At 40.5% G+C, this 26,821-nt stretch overlaps 1 protein-coding gene across 2 annotated transcripts; it reads left to right on the plus strand.

The window, feature by feature from the left end:
- The first annotated feature begins 1,953 nt into the window (after positions 1-1,953).
- LOC103095795 (tripartite motif-containing protein 43-like) lies at positions 1,954-26,716 on the plus strand. Of its 2 annotated transcripts, XM_056794878.1 has the most exons (8): positions 1,954-2,304; positions 11,635-11,775; positions 15,634-15,982; positions 16,273-16,380; positions 20,415-20,705; positions 21,811-21,833; positions 22,011-22,102; positions 23,965-26,716. In XM_056794878.1, exons 2-8 carry the CDS (start codon positions 11,723-11,725, stop codon positions 24,180-24,182), a joined length of 1,134 nt encoding a protein of 377 aa, XP_056650856.1. In that variant the 5' UTR covers positions 1,954-2,304; positions 11,635-11,722; the 3' UTR covers positions 24,183-26,716. The 2 variants fall into 2 exon arrangements, with proteins under 2 accessions (XP_056650856.1, XP_056650857.1); XM_056794879.1 differs by lacking the exon at positions 11,635-11,775 and having other exon boundaries at positions 1,972-2,304.
- The last annotated feature ends 105 nt before the right edge of the window (positions 26,717-26,821 follow it).

The raw sequence follows: 26,821 nt of genomic DNA on the forward strand, positions 1-26,821 counted from the left end.
CTCCGGAATTCTGGTCTCCACGCAGATTGTCTCAAGCTTTTGATACTCCGCTCCCTCAATTACCTTCCCTCTCCGACTGGAGGGAGGAGCAATAACTCGAGAGGACGCAGAACTTGACTGGTAGCTCTACTTTCCATTAATGCCAGGAACCCTCCCGGTAGCCCCCATCCCTTTTCAGCTTCCTTTTGTGCAGCCTTACCTCTGCAACCCTTGAAGACAAGAACTTTTTCTTTTTCTTTTCTAATTTGTGTGCCCAGCACGCACTAGACACTTGTGACATGTTTACTAAACTGAATTGACCCTGCAGCTCTTCCCACACACACACACCTCAATTTCTGTTCTCAGCTCTGGGGGACAGACATCCAGGAGTTAGATCTAACTGGCGCCTTCCGCGGAGGACACAACGTGGGCCACCGGAAAGGGCATTTACCATCCTTCCTGTGCCCCCCTCCCCCGCCCCAATTGGCACTGCCTACTCTCCACTGGAAAGAATGGCACCAAAAGATCTGGAGTGTGCAGACCCCAGAAGGTAAGCAGGGATCGCACTTTATGTACTTTCTGAAGAAGGCAGGCGCAGAGCTGCCCTGACCTCCTACGCCCCCTCCTGGTGCCTGCTGCCCCACTGCTGGCAGATCTAACTTTGAATTCTCCCTACCTGACTTTCCTTGCTAAAACAGCTTATCAGAAAGAGAGTGAGAAAGGGCGCGATCCACAAAATGTATTTAATGCCTCCTAGGCATCTGACGCTGCTAAGCGCAGAAAATAAAGATGGGTAAAAATGCTCTCTGCTCTCAGAGAGCTCACCTTCCCTTTCCAAACGGGAAGAAACATGCAAACTGTACTTAAGAAACACTTCGATGAAGTGACGCAAAGTGAAATGAGCAGAAACAGAAGAATGCTACTCCGGGTAGCAGCAATAACATCCCATGATCAAGGGTGAATGACTTTACTGTACTATTCTCAGGAATGCAAGAATTAGAGACAGCTCCAAGGGACTTAGTACTAAAAAGGCTATTCACTGCCATCGAAGGAGCTGATGGAGTCAATGCAGATGGAAGGAAGCATACCACTCTTCACTCTATTTCCTTTATCCTTCCCCCTTCCCCCCCTATTTGAGGGATGTAAGCAGGGCAATCCGTATTGCAAGATAGCGTCGGCATAACTTGTGTCTTGAGGAGACCGGGAAGGTAGAGAACAAGGACGGCAAAATGCCGGAAAACAATATTAAAAATTCTCTCTAAACCCAGATTGAATTGCTTGTCAACTCTGGGAGGGGGGGAAGGAAGAAGGGAGGGAGATAACATGGATCATATGATTGGAAAACTTATGTGGAAATCTTATTTAAATTTTAAAAATTAAAATATGTCTATACGTGTAATTGAGAAAACTATAAAAATTTTTTAAAAGAAATCTATATAATATAAAAGGAAGGTGATCTTAGAGCAAAGGCATTCGGAGGGAGGGCAGAGGATCTTGGTAATCCTGGGCATGGAGGTTTGGGGGCTCAGCGAGACCCCAACTCGAAGGCAACCTCAGCGGGCACTTCTTAGACCATTTCAAAGGTGTGTAGACCCTGTCAAAGGTGTAGGGTAAGTTCTGTATTTCTCCTTTCTCACCTCGCTGAAAGTAACCCAGCAACTGGAGTTCCTGGAAGGATCACTCCTACAAATCCTGCACGGTCTAGTTTGGCTGGGTCTCCCGGAGGGCACACATCTGATGCTAGGCCATCTCGAAGTCCCACCTTTTACCCCTGCCATCAAGAATGGGGCACACTCCAGACACACTACGCTTATTAGTGGGGCTCTGCTGTTTTCCAGTAGTGAACGAGGAAGAGAGAGGGCAGAGGCGGGCAGTCGAATGAGGCTGCAATTCTCCATTATCAGAGGGACCCTGGGTAGGAGGCATTTTTATGAGAGCAGAGCGTGGGAGTCCCTTGGTTGGGAGAGACCTCCATTTCACCCTCCCAAGCACAGTAAGTCCCGAAGCCAGGTTTACTCCCTTGAAAGGCCTCAGAGAGGTGGGCAACTCCCAGTTTGACTTTCCCACGCGGTGGAAGCGCCAAGTGCTGGGGAACCAGCTCAGCAGGGTCGTCCCGAATGAAGGAATGAGTTTAGGGTGGTTTGGCCAGAAAGACCCCGGACGCTTTACCCCTACCTCAAAGCTCAAACCGCTCTTAGCCCCCTGCCTCTCTGTACGGAAGCGATCTAGGGCTGCGGGTCAAACCTAATCCTTCTGGCACCCGAATCTCTCTTGGCCTTCCACCAGCTGCATACAAGCTGAGGACTTCTCCCAGGGGCTGCCCAGGTACTTCATCAAAAAACTTAAGTTAAACTCAGTGGAATTGCTAGTCGGCTCCTGGGAGAGGGGAGGGAAAGAAGACATGGACACATGGGAAAATATTTTGAAAATAAATTACAAATTAAAAAACAAACAAACATGTTAAATGTTTGTAACCACTAGATGGGAAAGCGATGGGATGAGATTATATGAACAATATCACAGAAAAGGCACGAGAAAGAACTTGACACAAGCTGTACCAAACCATTTTCTGTTTTGTTTTGAAATCTCAGGATATGATCTGTGTATTTGAAAAGAAAGCTTTATTGCTACTTCCTACCCGCTGATAAAATGGGGGAAAGAAGGGTAACTGAAGATTAGTTGACGCATAAATCCCTTCTACAATACAGCATTTTAAAGGCGGTTAGTCTTTTTTGGGGGGGAGTCACAGTGTTTGGCTGCTCTTATATTGTTAGGGCTTTTGAAAGCTCCATGTTTCCAAGAAAGGACAATGAGATAAATTCTTTCCCTTCTGAAACTTTATTACCTCTGGGCAGAAAAATGGAAAGTATATGCTCAATTTGCAATGTTACCTATTTTTCTCAGAATATTCCTCAAACCCACGCTTAGATTCTGAGTTTCATTGACTTTTTTCAGTACTAGAGAACTCTGTATTTCATCTGTCTCTTAACCTTGTATTTCCCTGTCCCAGATAATTTTGCACCTTCCTCATTTGATTTTTCTATATTCTCAATATATTTTAAATAAGTTTATCTATATAGATTGAAATCTATTTAGATTGAAAGCCAGGTTCAAATGTGAACTCAAACACTACCTATGTGTGACCCTAGGCAAGTCACTTAACCTGGCCCTTACCTCTCTTCTGCCTTGGAACCAATACACAGTATTGATTCTAAGATGGAAAGGAAAATTTTTTTAAAAATCATCAAAACATAACATAACTACTCCAACACCCTCTCTATTTAGACTCTATGAATCCTAATGATGATTGATAGATTTTTTAGGGGATACATATATTATCTTATATTAGAATGTAAATTATTTAGCTTACTCATTTCATCAGAGATCTCAGTTTGGCTGGGTAAATATTTGTTGACTTTAAAGATACTCTATTTTGCCTTTTGATATATGATATTCCAAGCTCTGCATACCTTTAAAGTGGTGACTACTAAATCATGTGACTCCTTGGGGCTTGAATTCTTTGTGGTTGCTTGTGTTTTGTTTTGTTTTTCTTTAGAAGCTCTAGATTTTAATTTTAATATTACTGGGAATTTTCATTTTGTCATTTCTTTCAGGAGGTGACTGATGGATTCTTTCTCTTTGGTTCTTAGCAAATCTGAACAATTTTCTGACTTCTTGAAATATGGTATCTAGGTCATTTCCTTTTTGTCATGATCTTCAGGTAGTCCAGTGACACTCAAATGATCTCTCCTTTATCTGTTTTCCAGGATGATTGTTTTGCTATGAGATATCTTCTATTATTCTCTATCTAGTTTCTTCTAATTTTCAATCTTTTGGTTTATTACTACTTTTTTCCTAAATAAAGTTCTATTCTTTTAAAGTTGTTTTTTTTTAGTCAAGGTTTTTCCCCCCTTGGGCAAGGTTTTGTATTTCTAATTCCAAGCTGTAAATTCACTTTTATAATTTTTTTTCTTATACTTTCATTTCTTTTCTCATTTCTTCTATCATTCTCATTTGGTTATTTAAATAAGAGGTATCAAAATGGGTCATGTATAACCCATAACATTTCCAAGGATTGCCCAACCAGATTAAAATATAATTGAAAAATACTTAGCAAAGCTAATAAAAATACCGCACACCATAAGTAGTATTTGTAGTTTTCTAAATCAGTATGTGGTCCATAGGGTTCTACTTCTATCTGAGTTTGACACTACTTTTTAAAAATCACTTTATGTCTTAAAATAACAAAAAAGCAAAAAATCTTTGCTTCATCCCTTCCAGGAATTTTGGGTGGATTTGTTAACCAAAATGTCTTTTTCTTTGAGGCTTTTTTTGGTAAATGCTTTGGAATCTTTCTCTTCTTCTAGATCTGTGATTTGAGCATCCCTGTTGCCATTATAACTCTTTATATAGAATTCTTATTTTATTTTTTTGCTCATTCTTCCAAGCTATTTCATGACTTTGACTTGTTAGAGCCAGACTCTAGATTGAGCTGTTGTCCTTTTCAACTCAATTCAATTGAATAAATATTTATTAAGCACAACCTATGTGCCAAGCAATGTGCTAAGTGCTGGGGAACAAATAAGAAAAAGATTGTGTGAGATAAAAAATGATGACAAATGCCCCACTCACTCCAATAAACAAAACCTGGAATCAGAAGACAGGAGTAAAAAGAGGCAGTTGTTTATTCCCCTTCTTGAAAGAGAGTACTTTGATGATGGACTAAGAAGTGCTGACTGACTAGGTAGCAAAGAGGCAATATATAAACATAGCTCCTCCCCAAGACTTAACCTACAAATCAAAACACCTGTGCTTCCAACCCAATTCAGGTGAGCTAAGGGGAGTAATGGGAGCTGTTCATTGTACATTCTGTCCTTCACCAGTCTCCCTCCCAAGCCTGTCCTGGAGTCTTCAGTCAAAAAAAGGTAACAAACTAGCCTTTGAAGGCTGAATGCTCATCCTGAGAATAACACTCAATTCTGTCTAACACAAGATAATCAAGGATCTTAGAATCTAATGAGGGAATTCCTCACACAAAAAAGGAAGCTGGAAAAGTGGGAGGGGAAAAATCAAGTTGGTATTCATCTTTTTTGGTAGAAAAAGGGGCTATTTGGGAACTTTCTCCTCTCTTGGGTATTGATTTATTCCAGCATCTCAAGGACAGTTTAGGTAGAGGACCAGCAATCTTTTAGTACTCCCAAAGTGATCTGTTCCAAGGAAATCTGATCACTACCCCTTTAATCTGAACTTTGAAAGATCCTCACCTAGGTTTAAGTCTTCAATACACTCCTGTTTTCTTGCTTGTTGGAATTCTTCATATAAGTGTTATAAAAAAATTAATCTGGAGGCTTATTACCAGATTTATAAGCATTTATTAGTAAAGATAGAGAAATAGATAGAAGGAGAGAGGTAGCCTCAAACTTTCTAACTTTAGGGGTAGATATCAGAATCTCCATTTAGCTGGCTTTTTCTTGGCATAGATTAAGAGATAAGATAAAGCTCAGAGGGGGAAAAAAATGCCAGCCCAAAGACAGGTACCAAGGGGCAGCTGAGTGGCTCAGTGGATTGAGAGTCAGGCCTAGAGATAGAAGGTCCTAGGTTCAAATCTGGCCTCATATACTTCCCAGCTGTGTGACCCTGGGCAAGTCACTTGACCCCCATTGCCTAGCCCTTAGCACTCTTCTTACACAGTATTGACTCCAAGACGGAAGGTAAAGGTTTTTTATTTAAAAAAAAAAAAGGTACCAAAACCAAGAGAGTGATTTTTCTATTTTCAAACCGTCCTCCTCCCTTTCCTTGCCAGTTGCTTTCAAAAGTCATCCCATCTCCATTTCATCAGGCCATCAGCTCATCTGACAGGACAAGTGGCTCTGTGACTCCTGTGTCCCACCACTGGGGTGCCTTGTGGGATGGATATATTTTACTTTATCCGTAAGCTATTGCTAGGCTCAGCTACTGTCAGCCAGCTAGAGAACTCTCCTTCTTCAGAGTACCAGAACCACAGGTTTCCCTCTGGTCTGGGATTCCTACTTTGGCTATTTCTGTGCAAGCGTCAGAGGCACTGGAGGTTAGAAGTGAGACCGTACTTTACTCTTCAGTTCAGAGACACAGAGTTACTACTGTTTATTTCTAAACTCACCCCTTGCTTGGTACATAGCACCACACTCACCCAGAAACAACACCCGTAGGGGTAGGCACCCTTCATCCTCAAGAGTCTACACCCTGCATCTGTGACTCAGAATCAGATAGTAAGCAACAGTTGGCAGGTTCTTGTGTCTGGCACAATGTCCGGATTCCTCAGTATGAATTTGGGACTTCTTATTGGCCTCAGTCCTCTTTTAAGTTCCTTTCAGTGCTTCCTATTGGCTGCTTGTGGCCAGACCCCATCTTCAGATAGCTCTTTCTCCCTAGCCAGGTACACTGGGGATCCTTGCATTCTTTCTCCGCCTTTTCTCCTGGACTGCTCCCTGGAACACCCATGGAAGCAATAATCTGGGAGAGGGTGGAGAATTCCCAGGATGGGAGGAGGGCAATACCCCAGACCCATAACAAAAAATGTGGAAACCTGAAATCCCTGACATGGCTTTTTCCATCACCCTGCTATACTACTATAACTAACATCCTTGGCTTCCAAGGAGCAAGGTCTAGGAGAGTTACTTAGAGCACAATATCAGCATCAGCCTCCAGATGGCACTCCAGTCACCTACTTCCATCCCAAGCTTCTCTGAAGTCCCTAAACAATTAATTACCCCCTTCTAGGAATAAGTAACTCCCTATTGCTTGAGTTCTTCTTGTCTAAATCTGGATTTTAATATATTGTCCACACTATGTTACAAATATGTCAAAATTGTTAATCACCCCAATTTCAAATTAAGATATGGGTCTTCTACCATGGCATGAGCAATATGGACATATATGTTACATTAAGTATAACCTAGAATATAATCAGACTGTTTACCATCTTTGGAAGTAAGGAGAAAGAAAATCTTTTAAATGTCAAAAAACAATCGTCAAAAAAATTTTTTTCGTTTATTTATTTAATTCATTAATTTAGACTATTTTTCCATGGTTACATGATTCATGTTTGGGGACTTCTAGATTCCCCGTTGACAGGATGTACAAAGGGAAGCCCAGGGTCCCATGCCAACTAGAGGAATGACAAGGTTCTTAATTGAATGTTCTTCTTATAGCTCTGTCGTTAATAAGATTAACTGCATAAAGACTGAACTGGTTTTCACATGAACTAGTTACTGAAAAACTAAATTTAGGAGGCTGTTTAGGCCTTACTAAATTCTACTGAGTCTTCTTGTTGATAGGTTATAGCAGGGTTAAATAGGGAATTTCTGTGAGAGACACTTGGAATCAGGGAAGCAGATTTCCCCAGAGGAATACACCAGTATGACCCTGAGAATGAGGCTGATTGCAGAATTTCCAAGGAAAAATATTTCCAGGGATCAGATGATTCCATGGGGATAGCTGAGAGACTCAAAATTCAATCTGCTGATTAAACAGATAATGATAGTGAATTATCAGGAACAATGAGACTTTGTTATTAAAAACTGATGATAATTATTATAATTACTCCAGTTTTAATGTTTCTTGATGTTTAGATTTGCCTGCCAGAGGGATATGCCCAAATTCTTTTTATTTATTGTTCAAGTATCAGGTCCATTCCTGGTTAACTAAAAGTCCTTTTTCTGTTACATTATTAAATAATAATGTTAAGGGAAGACTATTTGACAGTCCTCAGGTAGAACAACCCCCACCCCAAATTGGGGAATTTGAGTTTCCCAAAGTTAGTTAAATTTGCAAGTTTGTAAGATTATCGTGGTGATATGCAAATGTATTTATCAATCAGTTCTTTGTGAATTCTCTAAATGCAATTTAATCTTTATTCTAATTTGCTTTAACTATAGTCTGTTTAATCAGGTTTATCTTCTTTAGGGATATATGAGATAATGACTAACTAAATTTATTCTGTTTTTATGACATTGAAGGGAACATGGGAATTATGAATTTGTCTTTTTTTGTGATATTTATGGCCCTATGTGATCTCTGCTGGTGCTTTCAATGTCTGGGAAATCTCCCTGTGTTGAATAGTGCACTTGTTTACTGGTGCAAATCTAAGATTCCTGCCTTCCTCACGGCCCCTCAGGCTTACTCTTCTTCATTTCTCTGACTATTAGAGATTAGGAAAAGATTGCAACAATCAGTTTGGGATCTAGAAATCCCAATCTTGAGACCTTGAGAACCCCAAGTTGGTAGCAGCATTAGACCTAATCACACGAGAATTCCTCTGGAGGGAAGTCCAACCTCACAGGTCTCCTATTAACAATAGACCTGAAAGTAGTTTAGGTTGAGCTAGCTAATTCAATCTGGTGTGAAGTACCCTTTTTGTCCCTGTGGTTTCTCCCTTGGTGTCCAAGTCCTTTACCCAGGTAGCCCAGCCCTTGACTGGATCTTTTCCTTTTGTGACCAATGGGAAGCATCAGCCTCCCCCGGATAATCCTGTCTAGGGCTCCTCATTTTCTTTGTAGCCATTGTAAAGCCAATCAACTATACTGTTCCCCCCATTTCTTTTATTCTTTGGAGCTGTCAATCTAGCACTGTTGGCACTCCCAGGGGTCAGTGGCCAGAGCAGCCAGGGGAGTCTCAGGGCTCTGTGTGGGTTTGTAGCTTGCAGCTCTGAGTGGAGGCCTTGAGGAAATATGCCAAACCCCTCTCCTAAATTAAAAAAATAAAAATAAATTTTCTGATTATTTAATAATTCTGTGGTTTTCTTTTCAGTTTAACACAACCAATCTGACCTTGTTGCACCATAAAGGAATTCTATTAAGCTTTAGACAGAATAATGAGGAGGATGCCTTGACTAGGGTTATTTTAATGAATTTCTTTAACCTAGCTTCCTATTTCTATAATTGTATTTTTACTACTTTGGGGATGTTGGGCTTTAATAAGCCTCAAGAGGAATTTGTGTGAAATACTTTAGTGTTTGAAAAGCCTTAATTATTATAGTTTCAACCTAGCCTTGTTAAAAATTGTCAAACCTTTGGCAATTTTGTTTTATAGAACCCCCAAATTTAGCTTCTTCCTTTAGAAACTTGCCAGTTCATTGAAAAAAAGTCCCCCTTTGGGGTACATCTTCTCCAGCACAGTGTTCCCAGAAGCCTCTCCCAGTATATCAAACCCTCCTTCCCAGTATCCAACTTCAGCTTTCAAGACCGAAGCACTGCCTACTGCACAAAAGAATCTGGATTTGGGCTTAGTCCTGGCCTAAAGTGGATTATTTTTGCTTTAGGGTTCACTATTCAGTCTGAAACTGCTAACCTGAGATTCCCTTCATGGTGGATTCTCTCAGGAACAGGGAACAAGGACAAGCTTTGGGGTCTCCAACTTACAAGCTAGTCCTAAAACTTGGGGTTCATCAGATCTTACTAGGCTACAAGTTTGGGATTTCTAGATTCCATGTTGACAGTATCTAGCCAATTAGAGCTTTGTCTTCCTTATCCTGATTAAAGGCTTGTTCTTTCTAACTATTTATGTGGTTCTGTGTTTTTCAAAGGTAACACTCTTATTTCAGAAACCCTCTAGGGAGCCTGCTTAAATCCTACCCATGTCTTCTTTTGGATCCACCCCAGTATTTGGTCCACCCAAAACACTCTACCTCTCTAAGTCTTTGGTTATAGTTTGTATTTTAACTTAAACCAAATTATATTCACTGTTTATACTTATCTGCTGATACACCTCAAGCAATCTGCCTGAAGGTAGCAGTTTCTTGCTTGTACCCTTATTTAAACTTTACATGATGTGAGACTTAACCAAGATTCAGGGAGAGTTGACTATATCCTTTCTTCCAAAGCCCTTTGGAGGTTCTGGAGTTCGTTCTCTATGGATACTTTCTATTACACTATGTTGACAACAATAGGGACAATAGCAACAACAAAATAAATATTATTGGATCTCAGTTTATTTAAACAAGCACTAAAATCCTGGTACCAGGCAAGAGGAGATAGAGAGAACTGATGGAAATCTCTATTTTTACGTTGAAAACCAAGTTCTAAGTTCTGTCAACTAGAAAAAACACAGAACTATTAAATAGTCAAAATCACTCTTTAATCAAGGGAAAAGGGGTTAGAGCTACTAAATATGACAACAGAGCTGCTTCCCATGACTGTACAGAGTCAAGACGCCCTGGTCACTAACCCCTGGGAGTGCCACCAAATCAGGATGGACTCTGAGGAACAAAAGAACTTGGGGAACCTATATACCCTTTGGAAATCCAGGGGCAGGGAAAGATGATTGACATCACTATAGCTACAAGGAAACAGGAGTGTTCAAACTACACTGACAGGATACAATCAAGCTTCAGAAAAGAATCATAGCTAGAGGCTAGGGTGTAAGAGAAGGGGCTGCTTACAATAGATACTAAAGGATGGTTCCTGCTCAGCTGTGGATCTTCCTGGGAAAGGTTCTAATACAATTGGGGAGACTACCTAAAACAAAGAAGGTCCTTAGCATATGCTTATCTCACCCAACCAGGATTGTCATTTCCCTTCAGGGTAGATTCCCATGGGAACAGGGAACAAGTACAAGCTTTGGGGTCTCCAATCTACAAGCTAGTGCTGAAAATTGGGGTTCATCAGGTCTCACTAGGTTACAAGTTTGGGATTCCTAAATTCCATGCTGACAGTTCTATTTAAGGACCTTATTTTTACTAGGTATTATAATTGTGTATATAAGTATATAGATGTGGCTTAATTAAGTAGTTGAGTCAATTCCCTCTCTGTTTCCTAGAAGCAAAACTTTTAAGCTTAAAGCCTTCCAGAAGGCATGTTCTCATTCTCAACTGCACTGCCCTCCCCCATCTCATCCTCAGAGCTGGGGGTCTTACCTGAGATATTTTGTAAGTACTGTCAACCTTGAAAAACATGGAAACACCAAAGTAATTAGAAAGAACAAGCTTTTAATCAGGACAAGGAAGACAAAGCTCTAATGGCCTCCACACAGAGTCATGGGCAAGATACTACACAGAGATAAGCTCTGGGACTCTGGGAACAGTGTCTCTGGAAAAGGCACTGAACTGAAGAACTTGGGGATCTCTATACAATCTGGGGAATGAAGGAAAGGAAACAAATAGGGACTGGTTCTAGGAGCCTTAGGAAAGACTGAGACTGGGGTACCAAGGAGTACTCTAAGAGAGGCTAAGAAGACAAAAATGTACTTAAGGTTTGAGTATCTCTATCACTCCTATTCAGGTTGCTTAATGGATGCTCAAGAGCCCATTGTTCAGCCCAAGGGAAAGGTGAGTCTCAAGTTCCCAAAGGACAAAGGAAAATGTGGTGGTTCCACAAAACCAGGTTGTTAGTACTTACTTATTTTCAAGTTCTTTCCTTCAGAATATTAGTTCCTGAAGGAGAGTGATATATTTGTTTACCTTATTTTTAACTTGATAAGCTTAGCACAAAGTCTAGCAATGAGTAATAAATGTAGTTAGTTGATTGATTGATTGATTGATTGATTGAGGATTACATCCCTTTCTTTCTGTGTCTGAAAGATAAAAGAAGTCTAAGAATATGACAAAACAAAAAAGGATTTTCCTGGTAGGGAAAAAGTACCTTGTGTCTTACAACTGATTTATTCTGGTGTTCTACACAGATTATCAGGATGGACGAGTACCTGGGAAAAACATATAAAAGCCCAGCCACAGCTTTGTTTGGAGTTAGTTGCTTGCTGTGAGTTAAAGATGTTTCTCCAAGCTGGATTTCTGAGAGGCAGACACTTGGAAAGGTTTCGAAGGTATGCTTGTGGGAGTCTTGGGCAGCTAAGTGGCTCAGTGGACAGAGAGACAGTTCTGGGTTCAAATTTGGCTTCAGACATTCCCTCACTATGTGATCCTAGGCAAATCACTTAACCCCAACTGCTTAGCCCTTACTACTCTTCCTCCTTGGAATTTAGCATCAATTCTAAAATAGAAGGTAAGGGTTAAAAAAAATAAAAAGAGGTATGTGTCCCTCTGAGAAAAGGTGTTTTGTTATTGAAGCCCAAGGATTCAGAGCTGGCTGGGAAGCTTGGAGATAGGTAAAGAGAAATTTAATGGACTTTCAACCTGGGAAAAACACAGAACTACTAAAGTAGTCAGGAAAACCAAGTCTTTAATTAGGAAAGAGACAGTGTTTAATATTCAGTTGCTCTCACAGAGTCAAGGCCTAAACACCACACAGAGCCAAAGGCTCTGGGACTCTGGCAACAGTATCTCTGAGAGGATCACCCTGCTAGATGATACTCTGAAGAACAATAGAATTTGGGGAACTTAATACCATTTGGGGAACCAAGGACAGGGAAATATGACTGATCCGACATTAAGGAAATGAGAGGTCCAAACTACACTGACAGGAAAGAAAACCAGAGCCAGAGGCTGGGGGTATCAGGGAGGGGTCAATTTACAGATACTAAAAAGGATAGTTGCTGCACCTAGGGAATGGATCTGATCCCATAGGGCAGGGGTCCTCTGAGGCCATTTATGCCCCCCCCCCCCCACTTCTGGAAGGGGCACCTCTTTCATTGGTGGTCAGTGATAGGAGCACAGTATGTGGCAGCGCCGCAAAGTGCAGTGTCGCTCACGTGCAGTACTACTTTTGGTGACATGATCCTTTTGTGGCACCTTGTTCTAAGAGTAACTGAATGAGAACAAGGCACCTCGCAAAGGATATATGGCTGCACAATGGAAGATGTCAGTGATCTGGGGAATTCAGCATTGTGTATACTGCTGCCCGGTATAGTGGTGGCAGTGATGGGCCTGTGCAAGATGTGACAGGCCCATCATAGCCAGGGCTGCAACCTCCACTATCCCAGACAGTGTATACAGATTTGTTCATTGTTTTTTTTTTTAATAGTCCGGACCTCCAACTGTCTGAGGGACAGTGAACTGGCCCCCTGTATAAAAAGTTTGGGGACCCCTGCCATAGGGGAAACTTCTAAGACTAAAAGGGTACTTAGCATTTGTTTAGGTCTGCTAGCCCCACCTAAACTGGGATTATCAAGCACTTTAAGATCTGTTGTTCAGTCAGAAACTGGTGAGTCTCCCTGGGATGAATTTTCATGGTATAGAGGTAGAATTAGGGTCTCCAGATTGCAAGCTGACAAGGATAGAGTCAGATCTCAAATGATAGATATTCTGATGACAAATCTTGCATTATTTCCTCTGTAACATGTTGCTTTCTTATCAAAATTAAGGCTATTCAGGGACAGGAGTGAAAAGAGCATGGACCTTCTATTGAATAGACACTGGGTTGCAATGCTTTCTGTCACACTAGTTGTGTGACTATGAGCAAGTTAGTTAATCTCTCTTAGCCTATTTCCCCATCAATTAAGACTAATAAATGGTATTGTCATTGTTATTTTCAGCCATATCTGATTCTTTGTTAAGCTTTCTTGGCAGAGGCACTGAAGTAGTTTACCATTTAGGAAATTGAGGCAAATGAGTTAAGTGTTTTTCTGACACAGCTAGTGTCAGAGTCCTAATTTGAACTCAGGAAGATGAGACTTCTTGGCTTCAGTCCCACACTCTATCCACTGTGCCATCTAGCTGTACCCCTAAGCACACAAAAGGGTCAAAAAGGTGGATGAGCAACCCTGAAATGGGTTTGCCAAGTCATGACACCAAAAGTGCTATTCTTCCCTTAATACCTCATTGCCTCCCCCCTTTTTCTTTTGCCTCTGACTATTGCTGGTTCTGGCACTATTGACTGGCTAGTCAATATATTAAAGCATCAGGGGAAGGGAAGGGAAAGGGAAAGACTACTCCTGTCTGTATAGTTCAACTCTTGATGTGCATTTTTAAAGCTCTTAGAATTATGCACCCAATTAACCTATGTTGGGAAATTCTAAAGGTGTAAGGATGACATGGCTTAGTTAAGATAGTTAAGTCCATATTTACATTTTTAAAAGTTCATACTGGGAAGTTTGTCTTTTTGAAAAATTTAAAGGTACTGAATTTTTTTTTGGGGGGGGGGGTTCTGCACCTAAATGACTTAACCAATAAAGGGAATCCCAGTTGAGGAAACAACCTCTATAATTATTATTTTTTTTTTTACCAAGGGAGACTGAAAACTGTTCTAGCATTTATAGGTTGGGTTTTTTTTTTTTAAACTCTTACCTTCCTTCTTAGAATCAATACTGTGTACTGGTTTGGTAATTTGTCCAGGATCACACAATTAGAAATGTCAGAGGCCATATTTATGACCAGTACCTCCTATTTCTAGGCTACCATTTATAGTTTTAGAGAATTACGTATGATGAAGAGAAACTAAGGAATCTGTATTCTGTGGGGGAAGATGCTTCCATCTTGGATGACTCCACCTACAAAATTAGGAAGTTTTAGGTCAGTCATGGACAACCTTTTGAGCTTGGTGTGTCAAAATTCACCAAAAAACAAAGTATAACTCAGGTGGTGTGTCAATTTGAGAAAAAAAGTATAATTTTGTGATATTTAAAGTTTAAATAACAAAAATATATAATTGTAATATATGCCTGTATTTAATGAACCAAAAACTAGTTATTTAACTTACCTGCTTAGTGACTTCTTTGTTCATCTGTCAGTCAGTTTCTTTTGTTGGTCTTGATATTATTTAATTTATGTAGGGTACTAGGAAGTAAGATAAGTGAGGGGGAGGGGGAAATTCTTTAACTTATTACTGACTTTTTTGTTGCTGAATTTCATTGACTAAATCTTCAACTGAAGGTTGGTATTTTTGTACACTTCAAGCCCAAGCAAGTGCTACTAACTTCTTTTGTTTCTTTTGTTGGTTTTGTTATTATTTAACACTGAGAATAAAGTCTCACAAAAGAATGTAGAGGGAAAAATTCTGAGTAAACCATTGCTATATTTTTCAGGGTGCTAAAAGTGTCTGGTAATTGGTTCCATGCACTCCTCTGTTGCACTTAGGCCAGTCTTCCACCTGCCCCTACCCTTCTCTCCCCTCCCCAGCTGGCTGACCAGCTTCACTTTTCCTTCCCACCCCCGCAGGAGCCCCACACTCCCCACCTACCTAGCTGCCAGCCATCTCTGTGGCCAATGTGTAGAGCAGCCTGGGCTGGGCCAGGGCATGGCCAAGGCTATGGTTGCACGGTTCCCTGGGTAGCTCCTGGCCCTGAGGCTTGCTGAGCCTGCATGCAGCTGCGTAAAATCATTGGAAATGGTTACACAGGTCAGTTCTGACATGTGTCATAGGTTCACCATCACAGTATTAGGTAGTCACTAGCTTCTAGATGGCTAATGTTCAAGCCTGGGAATTAGGAGGTCCTGAGTTTGAATTCTCTACCTCATATTTTAATTAGCTGCCTGACCCTAGGAAGCCACTTAACTTTTTACCCATAGTTTCCTCAGTGTGTAATAAACAACATAACGTGTGATATATAGAAAACACCTTAATATTTTATATTAATGCTAGATGTTATTACAAAATGTCCTGGTAGTTAAGTCTAACCTTTCTATTGATGGTGTTTTTCGTTTGTGGGAGTTTGCCCCAAATTTATGCAAGAAATCATCAATTACTACTTACTTGCTCTATTATTTCAAGAAACATGTTTTTTGGACTAAAAAAAAAAGATAGAAATGGGAGAAATGCCCTTCCCTGATCCATTATCTCTTTTCAGGGCTGCTAATATTGAAGATTTAGAGAGTCTTCTCTGTGTTATCTGCTGGGATGAAGCCATTAAGCCAATCACTATTGAATGTGGACACACTATTTGTTTATATTGTTTTATGAACAAAGCTTCTTCTTCTTCATGCTGCTCATCATGCTGGGAATTCTCTCAGCTGAAAAGTCTTCAGGCTGACATTGTCATGCATCCTGAAGGAGAAGGCATGTGTGAGATACACCAGGAAGACCAGAAGTTCTTCTGTGATAGGAACAAGACCCTGCTCTGTGTGACCTGCTCTAAATCGGAGGATCATAACTACCACATCCATTGGCCCATTGCAGTGGCAGCTTTCCGCTACAGGGTGAGTCATGCAGGGGAATCCTCCAGTGTTCACTGGTAATGACCCCCTACATTCTCAGTTTAGTTATTTCCACATTAGTTTATCACTTAGATCTAGCCTCTGAGGACTCACCTATCCAACATAAGGGAGTCAATCAGCCTTTTCCCTTCCTTGTTGTGACTCTTCCCTACAGGTCAATCAAATAGTACTGACGTATCAGAATTCTTGAATTTCTCAGCCCCTCACTTTTCATGGGCCTTAGGCCTAAAACAGAGATTTCCTAATATTGTTTATTCATATTTCTCTTACAGAAGAAAATTAAGCTGCTTCTGGAAATCTTGGGCGGGAATGTAAATAAAATTCAGCAACTTCTACTTAAAGAAGAGAAACCCCTGACATCATGGGTTGTGGTATGGGCTGTAAGTATCTCTGTCTCTCTCACATGTCTGAAATCTCTGGTGTTTTCACAACAAGCTTCCCATCATTATTAGCTATATTTGAAAAGTAAGAAAGCAAATATTCACAGAAAATGTCTTTCTTTTTTCTTCTTCTTCTCCTCCTCCTGCTCCTTATTATTATTATCTTAATATTATTATTCATTTTTGCAATAGAGCAATCTTTTAAAACCAAAACCCCAAATCATATACCCATATAAACAAGTGATGCCATATGTTTTTCTCCTGTGTTTCTCATCCCACAGTTCTTTCTCTAGATGTGAATAGCATAATTTCATATAAAGTCCATTACATTGGATCATTCCATAGTGTTTTACTTTCTGTGTGTAATGTTCTCTTGGCTTAGCTCAATTCTCTCTACATCAGTTCGTGGAGGTCTTTCCAGTTCATATTATTATTGAGTTCATATTCCAGTTCATATAGAAGTCAAGCAGTTCATTCCTTATAGCACAATGATATTCCATCACCATCATATATCACAATTTGTTCAACCACTCCCCAATTGAGGGACCCCTCTGTCTGTCACGGGCAGAGACCACCATTGCCCAAGACTCCAGGGTATCCCGACTGGTGGTGAAAGATCAGTCAACAAAAATAATAAACGGAAGACAGCTTAATCATAACAGCCATGGGATTGCTTTGGATCTGACATCTGCTCCACTTTCCTGATGTCTGATCTTTATTTTTATACCCATTATCTTGGCACGTAGATACACAAAGTCAAAGAGATAATTGGAAAAGTGATACATCAACTTTTAACAAATCACTTGATCAACATTCTATATTTTTGTATTGTGATTACAGACAGAATAAAGGTTGCACACAAGATAAATGATTTCATCATAGGTGGCTTAATTTTCTCATTACCCTGTGAGAAGTTTTGAGCTTACAAACAATCAAGGAAAATTACGTATTGCTTTGAATAAAATGGAATAATTAATTAGCAGTTCTTAGAAGACAATTCAACAATCATATCATGGAGGCTGAGGGGTACTGGGAACACAATTCAAATTTGGGCCTCTATGATTGATTTGTGTGTTGACTTCATGAGAATAGGCTTCTGTATGTGGGAAAGTTTTTGGCTTGGCCTGTAGCTTCAGTTTTGCTGGGAATTATGTACCTAAGTAAAAGTTAACCTATGATAGTTTTTGGGATTGGGCTTAAGGGTCTGATCTTTTGGTGATGTTTTAGAGAATTAGGGTACAGGTGTTTTGCTCTTGCATTATTTCTTTTGAGATTAGGTGATATAATAATCATGTCAATTCATAGGTAAGGGGCATTGATGAAAGAAGTCATGTAAAAGGAGGTTGAGGGGGGCAGCTGGGTGGCTCAGTGGATTGAGAGCCAGGCCTAGAGATGGGAGGTCCTAGGTTCAAATCTGGCCTCAGCCACTTCCCAGCTGTGTGACCCTGGGCAAGTCACTTGACCCCCATTGCCTAGCCCTTACCACTCTTCTGCCTTGGAGCCAATACACAGTATTGACTCCAAGACGGAAGGTAAGGGTTTAAGAAAAAAAAAAAAGGGAGGTTGAGTGGGCAATCACATCTTGCCAAGGACCACTCTGTGGTCTCCCCAGCTATCATGCGTGACTCTGTCAAGGCATCATGATATGATGGCTCCCAGCACCTATCAACATGGAATCTAGGAACCCCAAACTTGTAGCTGTAATAGAGGGGTATATTAGGTGGTATAAGGGAGAGGGGAAGAATGGAGTCCTCTCCCCCTCAAGGCAAGACAAAGGGAGGGGTATTTAAAATTAAATTTGACCAGGAGGGAGAAAGAGGGTAAGTTTGTGGTAAGACCTGATGAACCCCAAGTTTTTGGACTAGCTTCTAAATTGAAGACCCAAAGCTTGTACTTGTTCACTGTAGGGAACAATTTGACACCCCCACATTTTTCAATTTTTGGCACCACAAAAAGCACAGCTATAAATATTTTTGTACAACCCTTTTTTTATTATCTAAATAGTCAATTTAGAACATTACTTCTTGGTTACAAGAATCATATTCTTTCCCTTCCCATAACTGACTCTCAATCCCACTGTGTCCTTGGTCAAAATCTATTTCCATGTTGTTGATGTTTGCACTAGGATGATCATTTAGAGTCTACGTCCCCAACCATATTCCCCTTGACCCATGTAATCAAGCAATTGGTTTTCTTCTGTGTTTCTGCTTCCACCGTTTTTCCTCTGAATGTGGGTAGTGTTCTTTCTTGTATAAAGGACATTAATTCTTTTAAAACCCTTAATTTCAAATTGCCTTCCAGAGTAGTTGGATTTATCCACAACTCCACCAGCAATGCAATAGTGTCCCGATTTTACCACATCCTCTCCAACATTTCTTGATGAGGCAGGATTTTAACTAGAACTTAAAGATAGGCAGAGATGAGGAGGGAGAGTTCTAGGTATAGGAGACCGCCAGTGAAAATGAATGATTTCTGGGGATAGCTAGATGGCTCAGTGGATAGTCAGGCCTGGAGGTGGGAGGTCCTGATTTCAAATCTAGCCTCAGATATTTCTTAGCTGAGTGATCTTGGGCAAATCATTTAGTTCCATTTGCCTAGCCCTTACTACCCTTCTACCTTGGAACCATTATTTAGTATTGATTCTAAGATAGAAGGTATGGACTTAAAGAAAAAGAAAAGGAAATACATGAAGTCTGGAGGAAGATTTTGTTTAAGGAATAGCAAGGAAATCAGTAACACTGTATCTTAGAGTACATGGAGGACAATAAGGTTTAAATAGATGATGAGCACATTTCCATAGCATTTCCCCCCAGTATATGGCTAACTCAGTCAGATGAATATGTTATGAGCTAAGTTATGGGTCTCCTTAAGTAGGTAATACTGATATAGTTGAGATTTCTAAGCAGGGAATTCCGAGAACTACAGGAACATTTACACAAATTAGATACATTTAATAAAGAAGTCAGAAATAACCATGTTTCCTTCAGCTTAGCCTAAAGGAAACAGTTAATCCAACAGTCATTAGATACTTACTGTATCCAGAGAAAATACTGGTCTGAATTCTGGAGGACTTAAAAGTAAGGTGGCAGAAGACACAGAGGTTGGCTTTCCTGCCTGACTTCTAATTCAGCAATAGGCCATAAATAACCAAAGACTAGTAAGATGAATTGGACAAATAAAATGTCGTTGAGGTTAGTGAGGGTCAGGAAGGCTGTGTTGCTCACTGATGGGGGAGGCATCATGAAGGGTATTTTAGGGATGGCATGTCCAAAGGTAGAGAGGCAGGAAATCTGGCTGACTATAGGAATGGTCTGAACATTGGAAAAGGTATGCTGACTAGCTTCTGGAAAGTGTTAAGTTTCAGTTAAGGAATTGTCAAATCATACAGGAAATAAAAAGCTCTATAAGTCTTGGAGCAGCTTTGTCTTTTTTTTTTTTTTAGAAACCTGCTCCTTCTGTCTTAGAATCCATACTAAGTATTGGTTCCTAGGCAGAAGAGAGATATGGACTAGACAGCACATGAGTAGGAAGTATCTGAGGTCAGATTCGAACCTAGGACTCCCACCTTCTGACCTGGTGCTTTATCCACTGAGCCAGCCACCTAGCTGCCCCAAGGCAGCCTTGATTTAGCAAACAATTGCCTGAATTCAACCACTAATGTTAAAATGAGGATTTTGAGGACAGAGACATATCTGGCTAAAATCTAAAAAAGAGGCACCTGAAGGGAAATGTAATTATCAAGGAAAACAACCAAGTGTAAATTCACCTGATTTCCTGGAGCTTAGGAAAGCTGGGTTTCTTGGGAAGCAGAGGCATAATCAAAGAAGAGAATGGGATAAATTTGGGAACTGAGAAACCAAGTTTGGAATAGATAAAGAGGCAAGTCTTTTCATGCAGGCAGTCTCAACCTTGACTTGATGGTGGTTAGTTCACCTTTTGGAATAAGACAGAGGAGAAAGACAAGTTGGATTAGGTTATTTGACTGTTTTATGAGCCCCCAAATAATATGCATCACCTAATATCTTTTTCTGCAGGCCCACAGTGGCATGTCCAGAAAAATGTTGGAGAAAAAAATTCAGGAATCACATACACTCCTGAAGGGAAAGGAGGAGAACGCAAAAGAGGAAGAACTTATTCTAGACATGAACAAGAAGTTCAAAGAACTTTATCAGAGGCTTATGGAGGCGGAAGTTACCCAGGAAGATAAAATAATGGAACAGAAGAAGGAGTGGAGGGCCATGAAGTCCATACAAAGCAAATTGCTAACAGACAAAATCACTGAGCTGAAAGAAAAGAACCAGAAACCAGACCTGGCAATACTACAGGTGAGGCCAAACCACATCATCAGGACCACCTAAGTAGGGGGCTGGAAAATTGATGACATCTTCCTTCATTGCCTTTCCCCAGGATTTCTTTTGAAATCTACCCATCTGTGCCTTGTGCTTCCTAGGGAAAATAGGGGAGTGGGTTCCCCTAGCTCTAATGTAGTCAGTCAGGTGGCACCCACAGGACAGAGCTTCTCAATGACCCTCATTAAGTCTACTTTTCCCTTCATTTTCTCCATGATTAAAACTGGTCCCAATACTCTACCATGGGCCAGGCACATTATTCTGTGCTCTGTCATATTCTAGAGTGAGAGATTGGCTTTTGAGCAGGAGGGACAGCTCTGTGTGCTGATAGAGGGGGTGGTGTTCCATGTTGTTGATGCTTGGAATCTTTCCTTTCCTCTCCTCCCTGCCTCTATCACACATTCTTTAGCAGCAGCTGGAGTGAGAGGAACTGGAAGCAGTCAGGGTTTCTAGATTTCTGAATTCAGATGGTGCCATTGTAAACTCATTCATTCCTCTGAGGCTTTTAAAGATTACCAGCATTTCTTCCCCTTTGTTTTTCTCACTGTACTATAGAATACATAAATGGGTATTATCATATCATAAGAAAAACATGTGGAGAATGGAGACCTCTTGCTTGACCAACTTTCTAATCACACAACAGAGACTGCTCAAATAAATGCCTCCTAGTATGGGCAAAAAGTGTGTCCAGAATCCAGATTTTCCAAGTTGGAAAAAAAAAAGAATATAAAAAGAAAGAGAAGTGGCAGACCCTACTGGAAGCTAGAATGCCAAGGGCTTTAATTTTTTATTTAAAAATTTTCTTTTGATAAACCCTTAACCTTCTGTCCTAGTACCAGTTCCAAGACAGAAGAGCAGTAAGGCCCAAGCAATTGGAATTAGATGACTTGCCCAGGGTCACACAGCCAGGTACTGTCAGGCCAGATTTTGAACCCAGGTCTTCCTGACTCCATGACTGGCACTCTATCCTCTGTGCTGCCTAACTGCCCCACCATGAGTTTTTAAAACGTTGTCATAATGGTTAAGTCTTAAAAGAAAAGATTCATGAACTATACTGACCTTGTTCTTTTCCCCCTCCCAGGATGTGACAGAAATACTTCAAAGGTATGTTTCTATCTGAATATTAAATAATGACATAGCTTAAATTGGGGGGGAGTGTGGTGGCAAAGGATTAGGGGAGAAAATGTATATATTTGTTCAAAATGGGTATAGAAAGTATAGCCCTTAGGACAATAAAGAGTATAACCTATGTTGTTTATAATTAGTTTCTCTTTTCTGTAGGGGGGTTTTTCAGCCCAGTTTGGAACCTTTCATTCCCAGAATGGATGCTTCTTATCTCATGATAGCAACTGAGTTTTTGAAATTCTTTCATGGTAAGTATTAGCCATTTGGGCAAGAACCTTTATTTGCCCTACTGGACGAATGGTCTTGAGTGCCTCTGCTATTAAGGAAATGATGTCCTTGTGAACTCATGACACCCTAGCATAGAGAGACACATTTGCCTTGAATATCCATTAGATAGGATAGCATGGCTGGTCCAGGGTAGAGTGTTGGCATCAGAACCAAGAAGGAAAACCAGTGAGGGAAGACTCAAACTCAATGAGGGTCACCGAGAGCTCTGTCCTGCTGGTGCTGCCTGGCTTCGTTGTATAGTCAGGCCCCTATTAGGGTAGTCACGGAGCTACTCTGGGGTACAGTTTTGCAAAAAATGCAGAAGCAGGACCTATAGGAAAACCTAGAGGTCTCCTTTTGTGAAGTGGAGGCATTAGGAGATCTGAGCACCATGCTTGGAATATAAAAGCGCAAAATAAGGGCTTCATTCTTGAAGGGTAGAAGAATACTGGAAATGAGACTGAGAAAAGAGATTTCTTAGGAGCACAGGCAGAAGAGTTTACTGAGGAATTATCATTTATCTCCTTCCTACAAAATATGCAACATAAAGAAAGCTCAGGAACCTGAGGATATAATAGTCTCCGGGAAAGAACTTCCTATACTGGGAAGTCAGATCATTACTTTATTCCTGGCACCTTCTGTATGACCTTAGTAAACTCACTTCCAGGGTACTGAGGTAGCTCAATGGACAGAGAGCAAGACCAGAAGATGGGAGGTCCTAGGTTCAAATATGGCTTTAGATACTTCTGAACTTGTGACCCTGGGTAAGTCACTTGACCTCAAATGCTTCACCACTCTTCTGCCTTAGAAGCAATAATTAATATTGATTCTAAGATAAGAAGGCAAGGGTTTAAAAAGAAAAAAGAAAACACTTCTATTTAGAGCTAAATTTCCTATTTTCTGCTTGAAGGTCCTGAGTGGGAAGGGTGTTATACTAAATAACTTCTAGATCCATAATCCTATTATGCCTTTTGGAAATGAAATCAAAATCAAGAAGCCTGAAACCCTCACAATTGCATAAAATGGCTCCTCTCCTGGGAGTTTCTGCTTTCCCTGCATTTGATGGGTTGTTGGAAGAGGATAGATAAGGTTTCCTATGATTCTCAGACACTGATAGGCCTACGAATTGAGAAGATCCTTCAGAAATGTCTATATTATAAAATGTATTTAGGTATTTGGAGTGCATCCATCTGTACTTTAAGGGCTCACTGCTTCAGCCAACAAATAGGCCAACGGAGACAAGATTTTCGCCCAGTCTTTATTCCTTCTCTGTGAGGCTAACTGAAGGAATGAAAGAATTTGGAGAGGTAAAGGCTGGGCATAAGATTTATCAAATAATAACTTGAAGCAAAAAGGAAAATAAAAGGCTAGAGGAACAGAGAACTCACCCAGCCATGGGGGTGGGGGGTTGGGGGGGAGTGAGGAAAGAGTTACACACAGATTAAAAACAATAACATAAAGTCACCAATGTGAATGAAGGGAAAAGGATTCTTGGGACAAGAAAAGAATTCTGGAAGATGGAGTCCAAAGGTTCAAGATTTTCTAATTACACAGGTCAGGAGAACTAGAGATATCTGAACATTCCAGAAACCAAGAAAGTAACTTCTGGCGCAAAAGGCAAGGGTTTATTCACTCATAAGGAGATACTGGATATAGAAGCCTATTTGAGTAAAAAGGAAAAGCCTGAAAAAGGTCTTGGTCTTGTCTAGGAGTACCTCCCCCTTTGCTAACTGTAGCATAGTTATTTATCGATTATTATTGCTTTGGACATCCCAAATACCCAAGTCTTTTTCACTCAGGTTTGAAATTCTATTCTTCCGTACTGATACTTTTTTCCTTATAGGATATAGATTATTGAAGAACCACAATTTCTACAACTTGTCTAAGGATAAAAAGAGGACTATCACATTTATAACTGACTCCTTAGGAAAGACGTTTGCTATTTATACAACTGGTAACGTTCAAGCTGAGGCCATCAATGGAAGAGAATTCTCAGTAAAACTTTGGACCCAGGAGAGAATTACAGAAGAGGAAGGATGTACTTTCTGTGGTGTCATTTGAGTGATAAAATAATCTAAGCCTCTTTTCCTCCAGTCAAAAGATAGTATGTGCAAAAGGACATGCATTTGAGGTTCTAGTGTCTCTATATGCTTTTGCATGTGTGGTATTTAGTAAACTTCTTATGAAATACTCATTCTTATCAGTTTTATATTTGGTCAGTTCTAGAATACTGACCTTTTGATGTCATCTTGGACTATCCTATTAAATTAATCTAATTTGTGTAAATATAAATCTGTATTTCTAAGAATTCTCTGGCTAGAAATCTCAATGATCAGATACTTCTTGCGAACTGTAACTTGGTCCTTTTATGTAAGGGTGTTGACTGGGAAAAAACACAGAACTATTAAATAGTCAGGAAAACCACTCTTTATGGAAAGGGGTACAGTGTTAATTGGGCCTCCATGCAGAGCTGCTTACCCCATGCCTATGCAGTAGTCCAGGGATTGAACTCTGGTTGCTGTGGACACTTATCCCTAGGAAACAACTGGGCTGGATTGGACAATTCCAAGGAGCCATTAAAGTTGGGGACCTTAAACACCTTTCTAGGTGAAACTTGGGGGCTGAAGATGAGAGGGACAGTTGACTTTACAAAGGCAAAAAAGGAAAATGAGGAGTTCCAGACAGGAATAACAGCGAGGGACTGATGCTTTACAGAGGACACAAAGGGGAAAGACCCAGCCAAGGGCTGGAGCACCTAGATAAAGGACTTCAGCCTAAGGGGAGAAACCATTGTGATGAAAGATACTTAACATGTGGTGAGATTAAATATTCCCACCCAAACTACCTCAAAATCCACTGTTAGTCTGAGAGGCTATGAAGTAGGACTTTCCCTCAGGGAGGAACTCTCTCCTGACCAGGTCCAACCTGGGGTTTTCACCTTTAAGCTAAGTAAACTGGAGATCATTAAATTTTTCTAGGATACAATTTGGGGGCTTTTAGACTCCAAGTTGACACTACCGTCACTTTGGAGTCTTCATCTATAACCTGCCAGTGGCGGTTATAAAAAGGGATTTTTCCTTTGTGGGTTGGGACTCGAGAAGGAGTGAGGAGTCTGAGAATATGAGTGAAGAATGAGACATGGACAAGTCAAAGTAATTGATAGGGCAGGCGTGATCCCTATGACATTTTCCCTGGAAGAAGAATTAAAGGAAAATGTGATGTTTGCAGACACATGGAAGTAAGGATTCCGAGATAGAAAGCCCAGAGAAGCCTTAGTAAAGGGAGAGACAGTCAAGCGAGAACTTGAAGATTGCAGCAACAAGAAAGAATCACGCCTTTACCCCAGGTTTTATTGGGGATTGCCAGGATCAATGACCACGAAGCATAGATAATTCAGATTGGATGGGAAAGTAATGGTGACACCTTTTGGGCGTGTTGACTTCAACCCCTGCTTTTACAAAGGAATTTGACTCTGCACCAAATGTTAATGAGTTTGCCTTGAACAAAGGCAGCATGGCTAGGTCAAGAGTCCAACCACAGATATCATGGTTCAAACCTTGTGTCTGAAGATACAATATCTATACATCAATTATATTTCTTAGATGTGAATATGCTTGGGATGCTACACCATCTTTCAAGCTGACTAAACTTGAGGTTCTCTTAGATTCCATGTTGACAGTATCTAGCTCTTTTTTCAATATCTTGTGTATCCCCAATCTCGGAGTTTTTTTTAACAGTCCTACCATCATTAGCCATATCTGACAGGCAAGAATATTGAGGCTCATTGATACTGAGTCACTTTTCCTAATTCATGCCTCTAATGAATATAGATTATTCCAGTCAAATCAGTGTTTCCTAACCTGAAATCCAATGCTTTGTGTCAAGCTGTGCCAGCTTGAAATTTGGAGACCCCAAGTCTGGCCCAGTCCCCAGAGAGCTCACTGAGGCAAGTCCTGGACTCACCCTTTTCAGACAGAATAGACCTAAAGGTAGTTCTAATCAGATGCTAAGCACCTTTTTGTCCTAGTACCAGTTCTCCCAGGGTAGCCCAGTCCTTGGTGGACTCTTCCCTTTTGTATCCATTATAAAGCATCAACCTCTCCCAGATAATCCTAGTAGCCTGGGTAATGTCAGTCAATCATACTTCCCTGTCCTTGGTTCCCCTAACAGTATAAGAGATCCCCAAGTCTATCTTTGAATTTTCCTTTTGTCTCTCTGATCTGTGGTGTCCAACCTCTGATCTCCAACCCTCTACACAGCAAAGCTGAGAAGTGGGAGCTTGGTAAGAAGAAGAATCTTTAACCTTAGATGAGTTGGTTAACAGAAAAGTTTTGATAAATGAGGACCTTTGTTAATAAGATTGGGTGACACATTCAGAGGAAGAACTATGCCAATAGAAACACAGAAGAAAAACAACTGCTTGATCACATGGGTTGATGGGTATATGATTGGGGATGTAGACTCAAAAATCACTCTAGTGCAAATATTAATATGGAAATAGGTCTTGATCAATGACACGTAAAATCCAGTGGAATTGAGCACTATGGAAGGGGGGGGGGGTGAGGGAGAGGAGGGAAAGAACATGAATCTTGTAACCATGGAAAAATATTCTAAATTAATTAAATAAAATTTAAAAAACTAAAAATAAATCACAATTATAAAATAAAATCGGGTGACAAAATGACCTTGGAAAAGTAGTT

This window comes from Monodelphis domestica, chromosome 4, assembly GCF_027887165.1.
Source record: "Monodelphis domestica isolate mMonDom1 chromosome 4, mMonDom1.pri, whole genome shotgun sequence".
Taxonomy (NCBI): Eukaryota; Metazoa; Chordata; class Mammalia; order Didelphimorphia; family Didelphidae; genus Monodelphis; species Monodelphis domestica.

Excerpts from the sequence above, each read along its gene's own strand:
- LOC103095795 (XM_056794878.1), top strand. The coding sequence starts at position 11,723 with ATGTTTCTCCAAGCTGGATTTCTGAGAGGCAGACACTTGGAAAGGTTT. Across the intron at positions 11,776-15,633 it reads CACTTGGAAAGGTTTCGAAG|GGCTGCTAATATTGAAGATT; the intron begins GTATGCTTGTGG and ends ATCTCTTTTCAG. Across the intron at positions 22,103-23,964 it reads GTTTTTGAAATTCTTTCATG|GATATAGATTATTGAAGAAC; the intron begins GTAAGTATTAGC and ends TTTTCCTTATAG.